The sequence below is a fragment of the Neolamprologus brichardi genome, chromosome 13 (genome assembly GCF_056152115.1).
Source record: "Neolamprologus brichardi isolate AB-2024 chromosome 13, ASM5615211v1, whole genome shotgun sequence".
NCBI classification, from domain to species: Eukaryota; Metazoa; Chordata; class Actinopteri; order Cichliformes; family Cichlidae; genus Neolamprologus; species Neolamprologus brichardi.
The window spans coordinates 23,159,929-23,180,558 of NC_142116.1; the positions used below are offsets into that span (position 1 = coordinate 23,159,929).

The window sequence follows — 20,630 nt, forward strand, 5'->3', positions numbered from 1 at the left end:
TTTCTTGAAAGGAAGGGCATGCAATATAAATAGGCTGAACTCATTTAACCGTGGAAATGTTTATGTAAGAGTGGTCGTACCTTTTTGATCGGTGTAGATAGCAGTCGGGCTCACACAAATGTGCCCGTTCTTTGACGTGATCGCTGACGCTGCACAGTCTGGTCTCGGTTCATGACACACATCGATCGTAATAAACATCAGTTTGCTTTTGTGCCGCATACAAAATAGATTTTTCTAGAAGTCTGTGCGTACGTTTGGATGCGAGAGCTGGCTGCTAAGTTGTCTGCTAATGCTACCAAGCTAAGTTAGCAAGCTACATCTAAACTGCCATAGAGTGCTGAGCAACGGACCAATTAAAGACCTGAATTTAGCTCACAAAAATTGGGGCACAGACTTTGTTGGTACCAGTCTGTAAACATGTGATTTTGATGTAAAGTTAAGAATGTTACAGGAGTCATTATAAGAGTATTGACTTTCTGTTGTTGACTGCCACTGGAGGCGCTGTTCAGTCAATAAAAACTAGAGACACAGCGGTGTCTGCGGCACTGTTGCCTCACAGCAAGGAGGTCTTGGGTTTGAATCCAGTCTGGGCCTTTTCTGTGTCGGGTTTGCATGTTCAACCGTGTCTGTGTGGTTTCTCTGTGGGCACTCTGGCTTCCTCCTAGAGTCCAAACACATGCATTTGGCTACGTTATTTGGTGATTTTTAAATTGACTGTAGGTGTGAATGAGAGCGTGTGCGTGATTATCTCTGTATGTTGCCCCTGTGACAGATAGGCGACCTGTCCACGGTGTCCCCTTTCACTCTATTTGATGCATGGATGACAATGAATGAATGGATTCTCGGTGGTTTATGTTGGAGCATCATATTAGGCACTTTTTACAGACAAGCTAAGAAACCGGCACACAGCTGAGATGCCGGTTATGAAGTTATTAATGCACCACACATTACCATTCCTGTAAAAATGGTAATAGCCTGAGTCAGCTTGATAAGAAATCACATAAGTGGATTCCTCAGGCATAGCTTCAGATAACAAACATCTACAAACATGAAACAAGGTTATTTAAGAGCTTAGTGCACACTTTTCTCAACCAGATGCTCAAACTGCAATAGTAAATCATCCCTAACCACTTTTGGATGCTACGTCTGTGTGTGCGTATCAACACGTTTACCTCTGCATCATTATCTGCGGTTTGGCTGTCCGGCTCACTTTAAGTGGATCAGACCACGCTATGGTGGCTGTTGTCATATTTCCACTCATACAGTTTTAACAAGCGGTCAAGCTTTAAAGTAGACGTCTTCTGGCATTAATCTTGACTGTGCACTCACTCATGTGTACGCTACTTTGCGTGCTTGGTAGTGAATGTGGACTGTAGGGGGTGGTGTTTTTTTTTTTCCATATGTACTGTATCAGGGACATTTCTGGAGTTCATTCGTCCGCCCCTCCCCCACTGACGAGAGAGGGTTAATTTATTTTTCCTTTCAATGGTGGGTGGGCAAGTCCTGCCAGCTGAGAATTATTCAGAGTAATTATCCCCCCTCTTGTTTTCACCAATAGAGGTTTTAGCCCCCCCGCGCCCCCTTCACCCTTTTGTCCCGCCCGGTCACTGGGTCTCCATGGCGAGACCGGGCTCAGGCGTCGCTTTCGTCAGCATGCTTGTTGCTCCTGGAGGCACGGCTTTCAGAAGACACACACAGACGGTGTTTTGGGATGTCAGTGTCATACAGCAGCACGCAGCAATGAGGAGAAGATTGAGTAGAAACACATTTTCCTCCCTATTCAGTCACTTGCGCATAAGTAGGCATGCACACGCCGTCTTGGCTTAGTCACACAGCATGTGTCCTTAACCTACATTTGTTCAGCAGACACATTTTTGAAGAGTCCGTACAGACCATGAGTACAGCTCTACTTTTTCCCCATTTCGTTTCTCACAGTTCTTACAGAAGGATTTTTTTTTTTTTCCTTGCTGTCTTTTGTGAGCTGACAAAACGCAGCTCTTCATGTTTAATGACCCGGGCTCCATCCGTCAGCTTCTCTCCTGTAGAGTGACTTTGCTCCTGTGTCAGCGTCTCATTTTTCCTCCTCCTTCCTCCTGTCTCTGTCTTGTCGCTGCAGCAGCATCTCTCCCCTGCAGTTTGCAGCCTGGCCTGCTGACCCCTGTCAGCCACAGCTGATAAAATCTGACACCTCGTCTAACACCGAGCTGGCTCAGTTAACAATTTTCCCCTGGAATCTGCCACACCACTGTTTTTTGGGGGTTTTTGGTTTTATAGCAATGTTTACAATACGAGGACACTATGCCATATGTTTTGGTTATTTTCATCCCCATGTGGTTTTGTCAATCAAATGAAATCCCCAGCCGTTTTGCAGAAACCCTTCTCTATGGCAACGAATCAGCTCACTGAGTGAAAGAGACGGACACACATTCAGCTGCTTTCCAGAGCGATGACTGAATGAGCCGTCCGATCATCTGTCTTGATGATATCCTCACGTTCATCCGTTATCATCCCCGTGTTGATAGCGCTTCCTGTTCTGCCTCCAACATAATAATTATAGGCTCCTAATTATGCCGTTAGCTGCCAGGCCCGCTCCAACACTTAGTCATGCATTCTGAGAGGGATTATGGGGAAGCATTTGCCACTAATAGGTTATGAAAGAGTGCCTTCTGTTTGTCGAGTGGACAGCTGGAGAAACCTGAGCTGTGAATGGAGCTGTGAGTGGTAAGAACGTGAGGCTGGTTTAAAAAGAAAGAAAATCCAGGTCAAACTGAAAATTAAGTGGATAGCCAGAATCGGTTTTAACATGCCAGAGAAGAAAATAGGTCAGGACTGGTAGAAACTTTAGATACACAAGGCAGAGTGTGTTGTCTGCTGTTGTTTGCAAATCTTTGTTGAAGGCTCTGATTAGCCAAACAGCGCGTCTGGTGTTTCTCGTGCTGCTCGCTGTTTTATTCCTGAACATGCAAATGAGCATCTGATACATGAATTCAGATGACACCCTCCCTGATACTGAACCCACCCTCCTGTTCCTCCGGCCGAGTCGATACAATGCTTCGTTTGCAGATGACGTTTAATCTGACTGCCACTCGTACTCACCCTCGCTAATAAGACTTGTTATTCCGTCAAACTTTTTCTTACGCCCTCGTCTTCAGTGATTCATCGTCTCCCCGTCTGGTTTTGTGGGTCGCTTTTTGCTTTCAGTTCGCTAATAACAGGTCTGAGCATCGGGCCTTAGGCCTCGATAGCGCAGTTGCCCTTCATTACCTCCTCCTCCTCAAGTTAGTGGAGCTATTGCCTGGAATGGCCTTGAATGAGACACACAACTAATTTGCATCTGCTGAACTGTCTGATATTTGAGGACACTTACACACATGCACTCAGGCTCGCGGGCAGAGCATCATCAGCTGTGTTTCGCATACACCATTGCATGTACAAACAAACGTATAAACACACGCACATACTTGCTCCACTGCTGAGCGATGCTTCCACACACACACACACTGTTGCTGGCCGTCTGTGGTAGGAGGGAGGTAATGAGCAGTGCACGGCTCAGATGGGATATAAGGGAGGAGAATGGAAGCCCTGTTGCTGTAGAGATGGTTTCCCATGATCCCCTCAGGCTGCACAGCACCGCCAGTTCCTGAGTAATTCATTGTGACAGTTTTCCCTCTAGCGCCCCTTGTGACCTCACAGGGGTGCTGCGTCCTCCCTCCCTCCCTCTCCATCGCTCTCTCAGGTGGGCTCATACCATGCATATTTCATATATGATCCACACTGCAGCAGCACTGTTCAGCCAAGGGCCATAGGAATGGCGCAGCGTTAGTGGGATGTCTTACACTAATACACGCACAGCATACATATACAAAACCCCCACGGACTCGTGTAGAAATCGGGGGCAACAGAAACAAACATGCTCTCTCATTGAGTTCACCCACTAACCGCAGTGTTTACACAGTCTCTGCACATCATACCTCAGCCTTTATACTGTCACGTAAATAACAATTAGCCCTTGTTCTCATTCAGTGTAAACACCAAGTGTTTGTGTAGTCAACAGTGGGAGAAGGGGAATTCCAGTAAGGTGTGCTAAGATGGTACTGCAGCTGAATCTAAGCTGTCACTAGCTAGCTTTTGTCTTTCTGTGTAACAACTTTTTATCTGTCTCGCCAACCTGAACATGTTGAAGAGTCTTGGACTTGAGCAGGATGAAGGAAAGCTTTGTTGATGTCAGGTTTGACACACTATCTGCACATGTGTACTGGGCGAAATCCTTAATGTGCTCTTTGTTTCTGCCTGCAAAAGCCTGCTTCCATGTATGGGACTAATGCGGATCACTTTCCCACAATCTGTTTTTCTTCCTTTGTTCTTTTGTTCATCTATCACCGAGACACAAGCGATCAGCCTTCTTGTCTTTCATCGCGTTGTTGTGGCATTCATTTCTCCCTTGATGCAATAATGTAAACACACATAATTAGTTTTGAAGAACTGTTTTTTTTTGATGGGCGCACATTTGAAGGATTTCTAAAATTATAACTAGCAGGTGCTTTGTCACAACATGTTCACTGCTGCCTTATTTCATGGGCCGCTCTGACAGCAGAGTGTCGCTATTAGCAGTTAATGAACTTTTCATTTGAAAAGCGCCTCAAGGACTTGAATTACTGTGGTAAGTCCAGGACTGTGGTATGCTGATGTAAGCTGACCCACTAATGTGGTAGATGTGGAGTCATAGTGCTGTCACAGCGATGTTCTCCGCTCTCCCCTCGTCCCTGCTGCGCTCATTAGCGTCATCATGTGTCGCATGAGGACAGGACGACCACTTAACTCAATTTTTCCTCCTGTCCCTCTCCTCAGCTGTTCCCCCTTTCCTCTTGTGCTCCCTTGCATCACTTACGGGATTTTTCTGCCTCTTCTATCACTGCAGGGTTGGAGAGCGGCGGTGTGATTTTGAAGGAGCCCGTCTCTGACAGGGAGATGGAGAACTCTTCGCTGGTCACGTTGCGCTGCGATATTGATGGACATCCCCGGTGAGTCTCCTCCCACTTCAAGATCAAAATTCAGGTTTATGAGACGGTATTCAGAACGACTTCTCTTCCTCTTTCTCTTCCTCATCCTGCTGCTTCTCAGGCCGACATGCCAGTGGTTCAAGGACGGTATGAAGCTGACGGAGAAAACTCATCAGATCAACAATAAAGAGAGGACGCTCACCTTCAAGAATGCCAGTCCGGATGATAATGGCCTGTACTACTGCTGCGCCAAAAATGCAGCTGGGCACGTCTGCAGTAACACCAACTACACTCTTAACATTATAGGTGTGTGTGTGACCTTGTGCAACAAATATCAGATCTGCAAGATTACAAAACTGACATATGATATATTATAAAGAAACATTAGGGCTGTAAGATGATACCATATTGATTTTACTTTGCTGTCAGGTGTGCTACTCGATCCACTAATTGATTGTAGTTCACTAATCAAAGCTTTTCAGGATGTAGTGAGTTTCCCACATTTCCGCACCTGGAAATGGAGACGACCAGGTGTGTGTGGTTAAAGAGCATTAGTGGTGAGAGAAAGCAGGAAGCAGAAAAAAGTTACAGTGCGTGTAATGTGATTACCTTTAAGTCTGTTAGCAACTTCCTCCCACACCACCCACACATACAGAACAATATTGTAACATGCGTTGTAAGAACAATAAGAGCAGCTCCCTCAGCATCAGGGTCTCCTCCGTGTGTCTAACAACTACTACCTCTGCTACAGTTTATTCTACAGGTAGGTTCTTTCCTACAAGCTCTCGTCGTGTTGTTTGCTGTTTCTCCCCCGTGTATAAGGTTTGCAGCACAGCACCCAATCAGCATTAGAAACCTGACGCCCCGTTCCGCTTCACATAGCCACCTGCAACACAGAGACATCGGATTAGCACCTGTGTTGAGAAAGAAAGGATAATTGTTCAGTTTCAGGTTACGGTGTCACCACCCTCTGCTCTTCTATAGGACTTCACCTTAAGGAAAAGACTGACAGATTTAAACTGGTTTTCAGTGCACGCTCTCAGATCGTAGGCTGAGGCTTCCCGTCGACGTCCTGGGTGGGCCAGGTGTGCTCTGAATGCACGCCTTTCTTTATCTTCACTCGAACCACTCGTTATGTCCTATAACTGCTACTGGCACCATTCCTTCAGCAGCTCTGCTGATACTCACATGTTTTCCCGATCTCTTTCTAGTGCGTGTGCGTTTACTCGACGTCCTTCTGCTTTGCATCCGGAGTGTAACAATTTCGTAAAATCTGTGTAGCTATTACTCCTCCTTTAGGTTGTACCATAGCTAATCTGAAGTTTTGGCAGGTCTGAGCAGTGTTGGCTAACACTGAGAGGTCTGCTTGTGGCTGGTAGAAAGGGCCAAATGAAAGTGAACATAAGGAAAAATGCAGCAGCTGAAGCAATTTTCAGGTCATTTAAAACTCAGTGCAAAATCCGCAAACCCCAGTTTTAAATTACATATTAAATCAATCACTGAGTTTTTCTTCTTTCCTGTGGAGCTGATTCCAACCCTGTTTTCCAGGAATAACTAGTTTATGGACCATTGCAGAAAAGAAAAGGATTATCTCTTATGTGTGATTCTACAATCTGTAAGAGCCAAAAAAAAAGGGAGAGAAAAGGCAGGGAAGCTGCCGGTTCTGTTTTCTGACCTCATTAAGTCTGTCCTAGGGGCCCCTGTGGTGTTGACACACTGCCACCTGAACACTGCTGGCTCACCAGCCTCCTGCTGCTGTTGGCAGCTTTTAATAAAGCCGGAGTAGTTTGGTGTGATGCACGAGCGTCCACGCAGATGGAACTTGATGGTCCGTTGCCTGTAATCATACAGATGTTCTACCTCTCTAACAGATAAGAGCTTCCCGCGGCCGGTGGTCACTCCTGAGGACCAGGTGGTAGTGAGGAACGGGGAGGCTGTGTTCCACTGCCAGTTCACTGCAGAGCCGGCGCCCACGTTGGAGTGGTACCACGAAAACGAGCTGATGGCAAACAAGTCCAGGTATGTTGAGTGCTAAATCTTTCCCTCTGTGTCACTTTGGTGTTTCTCATCATACAGTATTTCCTTCAAGGAGCCAGACCTTGGTATAATTTATTAAAGTGATCTTGAGCAATAGTTCTCCAGACTTTCATTTTTCTTTCGTCATTGGCTCCTATTTGACTTTTTTCCCTTGTCCATGGCCATTTTCAAAGGAAGGTTTGTTTCTTAAGCCACTTAACACTCTCATATGAATCATTCAAGCACACAAAAGACACCTAATTCCAGGGATGAACCAGTGTAGTGTTTATATATAAGAAATAACCGAGCAAAGAAAAAAAATGATGACAGTTTCAGGGATAAAATAGTGTTTCCACACCAACAAAGTGAATCCTTGAAGAGCTGTTGGCTAAAAGTTGTCATATCTCAGCACAGTTTGATGGGTGTTCTTACAAATTTGAGGAAACTGGACAGAAGGAGGAAAGAAGTGACAGGCATGTACAAGACTTGAGAAATGCATCTGGCCCTTCTGTTGATCCATCTACTGTTTACTGACGCCTCATCAGAAACGGCCTCAGTGGAAGTGTGGCTGTTGTGAGTGCCTACAGCCATCTGTAAAATGTGGTGAAAGAAAGCCTGAACAAGAGAGTACAGGCTTTGCAGCATGATTCCCAACACACTGCCAATGCAGTAAAAGCACACCTGGATAGAAGAACACACACTGGAACACAGTCAGTCATGGATTGGCCTCCCGAGAGCCCAGACCTGTTGAAGAATAAAGGTGGTCACACCAAACCGTGACTGATAATTTGATAAATTGGACTGTTTTTGCCTTATATACCTTATTTCCATTGATGCTTATGTATGTTTAACTAAACCACTCTACCTATTATATATCTTTTCTAGTAAAATATAAAGAAATGAGATGTGGCTCAAGGCTTTTGCTCAGCGCTGCACGTCCTAACTACGATTCCTCCTCTTCCATCTTGCATCCACTCCCTTTTCACCCCTCTTCCTTCTCCTTACCATCATATAAGCATGATTCCTGTGTATCTGAGTGTGCAGCAATTGGTATTCCTATGAGCCCGATGAGGTGGAACCCCAGCATCGGGCTCTCGCCTCTCTATGTGCTGTTTCAACACAAAGCTCAAGATAAATTGCACATTGAGGAATGTTATTACTGGGAAAAAAAACACGATAAAGTTTTTTTTCCTTCAGTCTGCACATCACTGGAACAAACCCATTCTCTGTAACCTATCAGAGAAGTCTGCAGGTCTCCAGTGTCCACGCTCTGAGAGGAAAAGACCCTCGAGCTACAATCAGATTACCAGTATATCCCCCGTCTTTATGAATAGGACTTCATAATAAATTTCTATATATCATGCCAGCTTTCATAGCGCCTCATGCTTATACATGAGCCCGTTCCGCACGTAGAGTTACAATCCTGGTTTTCTATTTTGAAGTGATTACTGTGCCCGTTGAGCTAGGCAGGGTGAATGACTCCAATATCAATAGTTAGTCATTTGTGTAATGAGCCTGTCAGAGGCAGGTTTGGTCACCTAGGCAGTGATGATGACTCAGTAATAAGCATGTAAGCCTAACCTCTTTGTGGCTAGGTTATTCCACAGCAGCCTGGTGTTTCGTGTGATTTTAGTTTATTGATCTGGGCTGATTATAGTCCCTAAGTTACGCAGCTCTCTGCAGTAATATCATCTGTGTCTGCACTTAGGCTGTTTAGATAACCTCCCCTAGCGAATGAATGAATAACTAGTGTAGACTGTTTTTCCAAATGTGTGAAACCAAGAAAAAAAACCCACACACACCATCTGGAGCTTAAGGCTATTTTTTTGCAGCCAGTTTCTGCCCCACGGGTCAAACGTGTGAAACCATACTCGTGATTGCCTTTAAAAATCGCTCTTTGCTCATTTTGTTTTCTAGTTATTTTGGCCTGTTTCCACAGACTAGTTCTCCGTCTCTCAGGTGGAAATGTACACCAGCTCCCAAAGCTCATTTCCCTCTTTCTCCTAAACAAAGAAGAAGGGATGACACAGAAATCTCACTTTTCCTGAGGGAATCCACTGTGGAACTAGATATTCTTATATGAGTCCCCGCTTTTGGAAAACTCTTCTGAGGGAATGCAGATCATTCTGCAGCGGCTTTCCTTTTTCCTCTCCGAGTATTTGTTTTTCCCATGAGCTCTGCAGTGACTTGGGATCTTCTGTTTTTGCTGTGCCGGATGCTCAGCTCCTTTTCTGTCATCCCTGAAGCTGGCTTAAGGTCTGCCTTTAATTACTCCTCATTCTGTCCATCACTGACACTGATACTCCCATCGGCCTGACAGACTCCAGGGGCCAGCTGTCAGGACAGACCTCCTGAAGCACAAGATTTTTTTCTTTTTAATTAACTCAAAATGTAGGACACATTTGTTTCTTTGTTTTCCGTGGACAGATTCTTAGCATTTACCGCTACAGATTTAGAGCAGCAGATGGCTTGGGTTTACTGAATTGGGCCAAATTAGAATGGAAAGTCCAAATTTTCGGGCAGTTGACTTGCAGGTCAAAGCAAAACCTCTAAGAAAGGTTTGCAGATGCAGACTGAGAAAGATTTGAGGGTCGTTGGCTGTATTTGTGCAGAAATCTTCTCTCGGCTGTGGTTTTCTCTGCGAAGAATGTGCGAAATGTTGTTTGTGGATCAGTGATTGTTTCTTTCTCTTCTTCTACAGAGTCTTCCTTCTATCCAACGGGACGCTGCTGATCACCCAGGTCAAGCCCAGGAACACGGGGACCTACAAATGTGTCGGTCGCGGCCTCAGAGGATCACAGGTTACGCTGGAGGCCTCCCTCCTCATAGCTGGTGCGTCAAACACGTACACACATACAAAACTCGAGCATAAACAATTAGAAACCCCCGTTATCCTGTAATCTGAGTGGAACGGGCTACATATGAACACTGCCCTCCATCTCTCCTGCTCTAATCCCCCCTCCCTCCCTCCTCCTCCTTCTGCCGCTTTCACTTAGTGCCCAGATCTCTCCGATGATAATCACATTCCTGTATTGACATCCGGCCCAGCTGCATCCACTACCACGCGCTGTCCAGAAGCATTTTGCTGCTTCCCCTTCATATTGTTTCCTCTTACCGTCCAGCTGTTTTCCAAGCTTTTTTAGCCCATCAAGTTTCCTCCAAAGTGAACAGCACCTGGCACTCACTTTACTCAAACAGTAGATGTTACATTAGATAACTCATCAGTGTGACTCAACCAGGGTAATGAGCAGTGTAATTAGGAGGTTGTGAAACGCTGAACGTCATTAAAACACGCTGCAGCTTTCCTTGCATGAAATGACTGTTTCTAAAGTGTAATAAATCAGTGTAATGTGAAAATGACATTTTAAGACTACAACAAATAAAAGTCTTTGGTGGTGCAAAAAAAGAAGAAGTTAAAAGGAAGGGGAACCAAATTATATACAAGTCCAAACACAGTGAAGCTGTTTTAATATTGTGCATGCACTAACAAAGCCGGCTGTTTCCTTGCGCCGCGTCTTCCCAGATAAACCCTTGAAACAACTTTAAAACAGCTCATTGAGGTTGAAACTACAACAAGATGACTGTAGTATCTTCTCATCTTACTAATCAGCCAGCTTTTTGAAATGCAAGTGCACGCACGTCAAATATTTTGAATAAGCTCAGGGCTAAAATTTCTTTGCATTTCAATGTCCCGGGCACTTTTTTTTTTCCTTCCCCTCTCCAGCAGCCCATTTTCTCCCCCCAAGGGTCTTGGATTAACAAGGTACAACTGTATCTGCAGTTTTAACCCAGTGAACCACAGCTCAATTTAAATACCTTAATTCACTTAATCTGATGCTAATCCCTGCAGGCATTATAGGGGATTGTGTCACAGTAGAAGTCAGTGTTTAGGGACAAGTTGAAACAGTCGCTCCCATCGTGGCTCTGCCTCATTCATTTCAGTGCCCTCCCTCTTCTCACAGCTCTGCTTCTCTTTCATCTGCTGAGAAATGTGTTTTCTTCTCATTAATTGATTTAGATCTTAGGCTCGTAGAAGGTTAAAGCACAGGTCGATGATTATTAGCGGTCCTCTAATAAATCAGCGTCAGCATTTGAATTGCTAAGTCAGTTCATAACATTTGCTCTCTGGTTCCCGCTACAGAAATAGAAGACATGGTGCCCCGGGCGTCGAAGGTTTTCACAGTGGACACCCTGCAGCAGGTAGAATGCAACGCCCCACGTGGCAAACCTCCGCCAGTGGTGTGGTGGGAGAGAGAAGGTCAGCGGGTGCCCACAGAGGGCCGAGTACACCAAGATGGGAAATATCTGGTCTTCAGTCCCACAGAGAAGGGAGATTCGGGCACCTACACCTGCATGGCCGAGAATAAGGCTGGACGCAGGATACAGGAGGTCACCTTCACTGTGGCCAGTAAGTCCTACAAAGACCACTTTAAATGCACCCTAAATTCACTTTAACTAAGTACAGAAAGTACTTTTAAAGTGGTTGTTTAATGTCGTTTGTATGTATACACGGAGATGATCAAAGTTTAGATTGTAACTGTGGTGTTGCAGGCATTTAAAAGGAAGATGGGATCTTGAGACAGGAGCTAAAGGATAGAGTGTTTTTGGATTGAAATGTTGCTGAAGTACCCTAAAGGTTGTTGTAATAACACTGTGAACACCTTTAGATCCTGGCTTGAAAAAGCTAAGAAGCATGATGCGTAGAGCATGAAGTAACAGGGCAGAGCGCAAGCTTGCTAATGTTAGCAGGATACATTCAGTATCCCAGATGTATCCTACAGTAGGTTTATTAATGCTGGAAACATTGGGTCCTCTAACACAGCGGTCCCCAACCCCCGGGCCTCGGACCGGTCCGTGAGTCGTTTGGTACCGGGCCGAGAGTTGAGGCTCAGGTGTGAAATGTATGGTTTTCAGGGTTTTTATCGGTTTTCAGCGTTATTTTGTTATCGTTTTTATCGTTAACTCGGTTTTTCTTGGTCTTTTCACGTGTGTTATGAATAAATCTTCTGTTTTTTCGGTACCGGTACTAGTTTTATTTTGTTGTATTTATCCGCGACACCTTAAAGGCCGGTCCGTGAAAATAATGTCGGGCATAAACCGGTCCGTGGCGCAAAAAAAGGTTGGGGACCACTGCTCTAACAGAAGCTAATGTGTATTTTGTCTGTTCAGTGAGCCTAGGTGATTGACACATTGGATATTCCTTCAGGGCAGCGATATGTAGCTGAAGACTTGTCTCTTTGTCCACAGCTCCCCCAGTGTGGGTGGACATGCCTAAGGACAGCCATTTAGAAGAAGGTAAACCTGGTTACCTCCACTGTCACGCTCAAGCCAACCTCCAACCTGAGGTCACCTGGTTCCGCAGCAGCAACATCATTCAGCCCGAGGTAGGTTTTCACATTCCTCACTGTCTTTTTCTTTTAACGACATACAGAAGAAAGCTGGTCTGTTTGTGCCTTCACAGTTTTACTAAAACTTTTTTTGTTTGTTTGTTTTTTTTTGTCTCACCAGGACATCCGGTTTAAGATATTCCCTAATGGGACCCTCAGGATCAACAATGTGGAGGTCTATGATGCGCATGTCTACAGCTGTCAAACCAAAACTCTGGGTGGACAGCTGATGGGATTTGCTAAGGTTGCTGTGCTCGGTAAGATGCGTGGGAATCACTTAGCTGATCAGTATATACAGTGGATTATCCTTTGTTTGCTCCAAATCTATTTGAAGATATTTCCCGGAGATAAAGATGATGTGTAATGAGCGAGGGAATGATGAGCAATACGGCGCTGAGATGAAAAATAAATGCGATGTGGTCATGGCTGTGGGCTTGTGTGCGTGGTTTTCTATAACTGTGTTGTGGAATTGGGGATCCCGCAGGACACCCACAGAGATGTAAAATATGACTCACACACAGCAGCTTTAGCTTAGCCTCCATTTGTAACGTGGTATCTCCATGATCACTTCCTATCTGATCTCATAAAAGGTGTGACATGCCACAGTTTTATATGATCTCAACCTCTGATAGATCTCAGCTTTTACGCTCATCAGATCTGTGTGCTCGTCGTGCCTGTTGACACATTTTCCCAAATATGTCTGAACATGATTTGCGTCAGCTTGGTGTCATCCGTGTGTGATTTGTGCTGTGCTTTTACTTGTGTTTCAGAGAAACTAAAGTTCACCCCGACCCCGCAGCCTTCCCAGTGCTTGGAATTGGACAAAGAGATCCCCATCCAGTGCTCGGCTAAAGGAAGAGAGCCCCCCACCATCCGCTGGTCCAAAGCAGGTCTGCTGCCACTGATTCCACTTTCTATAGCTTCAGATCTAATAAGGAATGGCTGTTGAGCAATATTTCACCCAGAACCCTTTAGCAGGCATTAATTCTTCAATGCTTACGATGACAAATGTTATTTCCGCACAAATATGTAGCAACCTGTGTAGAATAAACACAACGTGAGGGCGATTTATCACCACAGATCATTTCCCTTCTCCATCTGCAGTAGCCATAATAGTCTAATTAACCACATGAATCCCACATGGATAACCAGACCAGCTCTTGTCCCCGTGTGTCTCTCTGGCTCCCCCTGCAGATGGAGGAGAGCTGCCACCTCACGTCAAGCAGAAAAACGGCCAGCTCCGTTTCACCAAAGTCACTCGAAGCGACGCTGGCAACTACACCTGCATCGCCTCCAACAGCCTCCAGGGGGAGATCCGGGCCTTTGTGACCCTCACCGTAGCCGGTAAACCACTGTCTCATCGTCATGGAAGCAGAGAGTAGTGAAAGAAAGGGTCCACGCTACTGTATTAGTCATCAGCCCCACATCAGGAGGACTTGTGGTCTTGGTGCATGTGAGGGTGGTTTTATAGCAAGGCGGTCACTGATCATTGCCATTAAGTTTCAAACACAGCAGCATTTATTGTGTAGTTGGTGGCCTTTTTACAGTCTGGTTAATGAATTGCATTTGGGTTGTAGATTATCTGGGAGGACAGTGACCACAATTAGCACAAGCTGTAAAAGAGGTGGTTAAAGTGTTGTATTAATACGATTTGTTTGTTTCTGTGCGTGTTTGTGTGTGTGCTTTTTGTGCACAAACAGTGCACGTTCGCTTCAAGGTGGAACCAGACAACACGACGGTGTACCAGGGTCACACTGCGATCCTGCACTGTCAGGCCACGGGCGATCCCAAGCCTCACATCCACTGGGTGGGTAAAGACAAGCCGCTGGACATCAGTAATAACAGAAGGTAAACGAAACACATTTGTCTTCTCCACAGCTCAGCCTTCGTGGATTAGGATTACACAGTTTACACGACTGATTAAAGCTCCATCTCCACACATTCATTGTGGATTTAGCTTGTGCTAACATAGAATTATAACCTTGGAAACAAACGAGTATGAGCGTTCACGTTTCATTTGCTCCGTCAGAACGTGCCAGAACAAATAAAGCTATTATTTAAACACGCTTACCCCACTTTCCTGTGCTGGGCCAATCATAGCCCTAATGGTCTAATTTGGTAATGTTAGCAAAATATATGAATGTATTCTGAAGCATTGCATTTCTTGACCCTGAATTGCACAAATTATAGCCATTATCTTTAAATCAGAAGATGTTTTTTAATGACGCTGATATAAAATCAGATTCAGATTGGACACTGAGACCTGTGTTTTTCTATCCCGCTCCTTCTTCCAGGTTCCAAACGATGCCCAATGGCTCCCTAGTGATCAGGGACGTGACTACGGATGACACCGGCAAATATACCTGTGTGGCCGGAAACAGCTGCAGCATCAAAGACCGCGTTGCTCAGCTGTATGTAGTGGGTGAGTTTGGCACGCTCGTACATACTTGCATACACAGGCTTTGCTTTATCAGGAGCAAATGGGCACAGAATCACAAGTGTAGGGTGAAGGCTTTAATTAAACCTTCAGCCTCTGTCTGTCATCCGTGCGGGCAGGTTAATAACCACAGGCGCGTCTCTGACGCCACGGCTGTCACCGAGGTGATGGGATCGGGCAGACGCTGGATCTAATAAAGCTTCGCACTCTGTGGCTCCTTGTGTGCCGACAAAAGCTGAAAATTACAGTCACACACTAGCACTCGTGTCCCACATCACCTCATTTTCTCCCAAAGTAGCAGGATGGTATCCCAGCTTTGCCTTTTTGTTTTGGAGACAATTAAATTTAGATGTTTGTCGTGCCTTGTAAAAGACAAGTAATTGACTGTAACAGGGCAGCTCAGATAAATGGAAGGACCGTATGTATGTTTGTAAGTAGGTTTGTGGTTTTAACTGTGTTAAAATTCACCACAAATACCTTTTCTATCATCCGCTTGTTCAAATCTTATTTTTAAAATCCTGTTCTATGAAACGTCTACGTTCGTGTTTACACTAAAGTTGATGCTTTTACCATCAACTGTGTTGCATCTTTCACTGTGGTGAAAGATTTAGCATACTGGTAACACAGTATGTTGTGTGTAAGACTTAAATCCATGCACAGTGTACTTCTTAGCCATGTTTTAGTCAGCCCCAATTTTCACCTGTGCCAAACAGACAAACCGGTGCATTTCCCGAGTGAAGAGGATGAAAAGGCTCCTTACAAGATGATCCAAACAATCGGTCTGTCTGTGGGAGCGGCTGTGGCCTACATCATTGTGGTCCTAGGACTCATGTTCTACTGCAAGAAGAGACGCAACGCCCAAAGAATGCAGAAGGGCCAGGATGGAGAGGAGCCCGAGATGGAGTGCCTTAATGGTATGATTGCTGATAAAGTTGTGGTTGTACAGTTACACAATAATCCTGTATGCTATTTCAAGATCTTTGCTGCCACCCTGTGTTCATTTTATTGATTACACTTAACATGTAAAAAGGCAAAAAAGTTTTGAGCAGAGCAACAAGTATCAGTTTGTTTCCTCCGTATATACAATGCATTTTAACATATTATATAAAACATGTTCTAAAGATTTATTCATATTTGTACTACGTCTGTGACCTTTGACCCAGTAGATTATTTGTTGTGTTCATCAGGCGGAGCAGTTCAACAGAACGGCCACACCACTGCTGAGATCCAGGAAGAGGTGGCGCTCACCAACATGGGTACCATCGCAACCACAGAGAAACGCCACAGCCACGTCAACAATGATAAGCTCCACTTTCCCCGGACAAACCTACAGACCATCACGACTTTAGGTAGAGTAGTCTATGCATCTCTGTTTTCTGTGGAAAAAGTGTATTACGCTTCTGTGCTCACATTTTGCTGTGTGTCACGTGAATGTTTGCTCAGGAAAAGGGGAGTTTGGGGAGGTGCTGCTATCCAAAGCTAAGGGAATCGAAGAGAGCGAGGAGGAGACGGTGGTTCTTGTGAAGAGCCTGCAGACCAGAGATGAGCAGCTCCAACTCGACTTCCGCCGGGAAGCAGAAATGTTCGCCAAGCTAAGCCACCCCAACGTCGTCCGCCTGCTGGGCCTCTGCAGGGAGGCGGATCCTCACTACATGATCCTAGAGTACTATGACCTGGTAATCTCACACTAACACACATACAGACACAAACGCACAAGAAGTGCAGAAATGTTGTTTTGTACCTGACACACTGCTCTCTATGTCTGCTTTTCTCATGCCAGGGAGATCTAAAGCAGTTCCTGAGAATTTCCAAAAGCAAAGATGACAAAGTCAAGAGTCAGCCTATCAGCACCAAGACCAAAGTAAGCAGTGATCTGTGCAGCATGAGTGACGTATAACAGCCTTCTGCACACCAGAAGCCATTGAAATAAACGGAAATGGAAGTAAACTGTTATACAGAGCTCTGTATTTTTGTCTTTGGGCTCTGCTGCAGTATCGTGTAGGTCATCCTGTCTGAAACAGGCCATTGTAGCTTGACCTTTAACCTTCTGCACTCATCACTGTTAAGTTACAGTAATCATTGAGGAATTGTTGAACTTTGCTCACTTTGGACTTCTATGTTCTTATCAAAGTCTCTCTACCATGACCACCCCCCCCCCCCTTTTTTTTTTTCCCCTCCAGGTTTCCATCTGCACTCAGGTGGCTCAGGGCATGGAGCATCTTTCCAATCACCGCTTCGTTCACAAAGACCTCGCCGCCCGAAACTGCCTGATCAGCAGTCAGAGGCGTGTCAAAGTGTCGTCACTCAGCCTCAGCAAGGATGTTTACAACAGGTCTGTTCAAAAACATATAATAAAGTCTCCTCTGAGTAGAATCATCTGGTTAATATTTCCATCCCTTTGTTATTTCTCTGGTGTTCACACGTGTAGTGAGTACTACCACTACAGGCAGGCGTGGATCCCGCTGCGTTGGCTCCCAACAGAGTCTGTGTTTGAAGATGACTTCTCCACCAAGTCGGACGTGTGGGCCTTCGGAGTGTTGATGTGGGAAGTATTCAGTCACGGGGAAATGCCATACACCAAACTGAGCGACGACGAAGTGTTAGAAGGTGAGTTTGATGCTGCAACACATTACTGTCTTTACCCCAGGAAGAGGGAATCGCTCTTTAAAAGGCATCTCATCTCATTTTTCTGCAGGTCTCCAGGCAGGAAAGCTGAAGCTACCCCTTCCGGACGGATGCCCCTCTAAAATCTACAAGCTGATGGTCCGCTGCTGGGCGCTGAGCCTCAAAGAGCGCCCCTCGTTCACCGACATCGTCCACGCCCTGGGAGAGCTGCCCTCTGACAGCAAAGTCTGAAGGGACCAATCATCTCACAGCAGAAAGGAAACTGTTACCAACTCTGTCCCGCCCCCCTTCCCCTAAAATACAGAGAGGAATGCTGGATTATTTAGTCTCACACATTTCAGGGAAGAGGGTTGAGGGGGAAGAAAAAAGAAAAAAAAAACTTTAATTTTTTATGCATTTCAACTTTTTGAGTGTGGATTAGACTTGTTTGCTATATGAGTGGAACTGCACTCACCTTTGTATGAATGGCTTCGTGCGAGCAGTGCCAGGAGTTTGCCTTCACCACAGTATGGACGATCCTCCCCCACCTCCAGCCTCCAGCCTCCGCCTGTGGTTCCACTGTGACCCCGCCCGTCTGCGGCCGTTTTCGTTTCACGGAGCCTCACAACCTCAGTGCCTCTGCCCCTTCTCACACACACGCGCACACACTCACGCACTCTCTAACTTTGTAGGAATGATGGTGCATTCGCTGGCTCTGATTAGTGCGAAGGATTTGCCTGAAATGTCACGTCACCACTTAACTCCTTGGAGTTTTCTCATTAATCTAAAGAGGATATCGAAGAGAAAGTGGGGCACAGTGGGACTGCAGTGGAGCGATGAAGCCTCTGTAGATAATCAGCCACTTTACTAGTGTGTCGAGTGAGGTCGTTTAAACTGGTCTGTTCCCTTCGCAATTACATCGAGCTGCATCCCGAGTCCGCCACCCTGACCCCTCAGGTGTCCTCTCTCTCCACCGGGTACAATCCCCCAAATTGTTTGCTTTTGTGTGTTTGAGTGAGTGTGTGTGTGTACATGCACTGAACTGTTGTCCCTACAGACAGATAAGGAATGGGGGTTTTGCATGAAGGTTTGTGGAAAACAAGTAATCCGTGTTACGGTAACACTTCAGGAACAACGACAACAAAGAAACATGTTTTATAGCCAAGGAACATGTTGAACAGACGAGATCGTGCCAGTGTGGGCTTTATACATTTTTATAAGTGTGCTCTGTTTGTCTGTTAACTTTGAGGTGCTTACAGGTCACTGCTGATGGGTAGGAGTATTCATTTTTACCACACGAACACCATCGTGTCCTCTCAGCTACAGGAATTGAACCCACCGCCACGTTTGACCTGCTTTATTCTCTCCAGAGGTCCAATCACAGTTTCTCTCCTGGTCCACCTGTTTTGTGCAATGCTGCGAAGCGGACCATCACACCAGGCAGTGTGTACATAATGTTAGAAGTCTTGCACTAACTTCACTTAAAAGATTATCCCTTTTTATATATATATATATATAAATATATATATCATGTTGTGTAGAAGGACATGCAGGTGCCTGGTTATTTATGATGAAGGTCCTGTTTTTTTGGGGTTTTTTTTTAACTGTAATAGAAAGGTACTTCTGTGAGGTAGTTTATGCTATGTATTCATTCTCACGGTCCATCTTGGTGTGCGTTCAGTCTGGTAACCGGCTGGGTATGCTAACACAAAGTACAAAGGAGGTCAAAAGAGTGACTGCAGGTCACCAGTGCTCGTTTAAGTGCCTAGTAAATGAAGGATTATCTTAACCGTTTCCCTTTTTGTTTGTTGTTGTTTTTACATCATCTAATCAGATGCGATGGCCTTTGTTTATGAACCTGTTTTTATACGTTGTTTTTAGTGTAATATTTTGTTTTTTTGAATGCTAGGCACTCACAACTAGACCTCTTTCTTTTTTTTAATCTGCTTCAGCACATGTTCACAGTAATCACAGATGTATACAAAAGCATACATGCTGCTGTCAATAAAGGTTCACAGTGTTTTTACCCAGTTTGTTGTGACAGTTACTTTAACTTCTTAATATTTTCAGCTCAGTGTTTATGCTGAGGTTGTAACAAATATTTGAGGGAAAAAAAGTGGTAATTCAGCTGTATACAAGTTCACCCCAAATAAGGTGTTGGAGTGGTGAGAAATAAATGCCTTGTTTTTTGTATTGAAGTGAAAATATGTTGTAAATCATGGAGCTGGTGGCTTCTTCACTGATACAACAGTGTTGTGTGACACTCTCTTCTTGCAGCTGTGTTACAACAAAATATGAGGTTAAGAATAAGTGATGAAATCTTAAATGAGGTGGATTGTTTATCTCTTGCAAGTCTCTACAAGTTACACACACACACACACACACACACACACACACACACACACACACACACACACACACACACACACACACACACACAGTGTGTGTGGTGGAGGTGGGGGCTAGAAGTAGGACTAAAAGGATTTGTACTTTATAGTGTTGGGCTATAGTTTGTTAAACCACTTGTATGACCTTGTAAAAGTACATCCAGGACTTTTTTCTTTCTTTCTTTATCCAAATAAAAAGGCTCTGTTGTAGCCACTAGAAGGCGCTGTGCGGTTAGGTAAGGATTAAAGCTGACCCTTGAGGCGTGCCAAGCATTTTTCCCTATTATAATTTGTTTACAGTTTAATGTGATAACTAGCTTTTAAAGAAGTTTCCTCAATGGGTCTACGTGCTTAATGAGTTTTAGCACTTCCTCAGTCGTTATGGGTCTCCTCCAAACTTTGAGCACTGTGCAGTTTGTGTGTGTGTGTGTGTGTGTATTTGGGGGGGCTTTGATGGCTTTGCTTGAGATCTGCACACAGCACCGTGCGCATGTCACTTTTGGGCCTCGTTCGGTGCGCGTGCGTTAACGCAATAAATGTCTTTCCACTGCGGTGACATTATAACCATTTTCCGAGTAAATCTGCGTTTCACAGAACTTTCGATTTTGTAGTTCACTTGCAATAAAAATCCCCTGAGCATCCTGCCAGTGAAACATTTTCAAATGCCTCAAAACTCTGGCGTTTGTTTTAACTTGCCCGTAAGACCAGGTGGGTGGAGGTTGTTCCATCGTTTCAAATAGCGCACCTAAGTGCCTCTGACTGATTTCCCTCTGATACCTTTTTCTTTTTTCTTTTAAAT

General features: G+C 44.9%; 1 protein-coding gene across 1 annotated transcript in view; it reads left to right on the plus strand.

The window, feature by feature from the left end:
* The window catches only part of ptk7b (protein tyrosine kinase 7b), a 69,031-nt gene extending 49,563 nt beyond the window's left edge, over positions 1–19,468 (plus strand). Inside the window, exons 3-20 of the mRNA XM_006798952.3 lie at positions 4,919–5,021; positions 5,122–5,306; positions 6,872–7,019; positions 9,718–9,848; positions 11,158–11,424; positions 12,264–12,400; positions 12,525–12,660; positions 13,174–13,293; positions 13,598–13,747; positions 14,104–14,251; positions 14,698–14,825; positions 15,554–15,754; positions 16,028–16,189; positions 16,284–16,516; positions 16,621–16,701; positions 17,021–17,172; positions 17,269–17,447; positions 17,536–19,468. Coding sequence (XP_006799015.2) covers positions 4,919–5,021; positions 5,122–5,306; positions 6,872–7,019; positions 9,718–9,848; positions 11,158–11,424; positions 12,264–12,400; positions 12,525–12,660; positions 13,174–13,293; positions 13,598–13,747; positions 14,104–14,251; positions 14,698–14,825; positions 15,554–15,754; positions 16,028–16,189; positions 16,284–16,516; positions 16,621–16,701; positions 17,021–17,172; positions 17,269–17,447; positions 17,536–17,696 — 2,822 coding nt within the window. The 3' untranslated portion in view covers positions 17,697–19,468. The remainder of the gene's footprint in view (positions 1–4,918; positions 5,022–5,121; positions 5,307–6,871; positions 7,020–9,717; positions 9,849–11,157; positions 11,425–12,263; positions 12,401–12,524; positions 12,661–13,173; positions 13,294–13,597; positions 13,748–14,103; positions 14,252–14,697; positions 14,826–15,553; positions 15,755–16,027; positions 16,190–16,283; positions 16,517–16,620; positions 16,702–17,020; positions 17,173–17,268; positions 17,448–17,535) is intronic.
* The last annotated feature ends 1,162 nt before the right edge of the window (positions 19,469–20,630 follow it).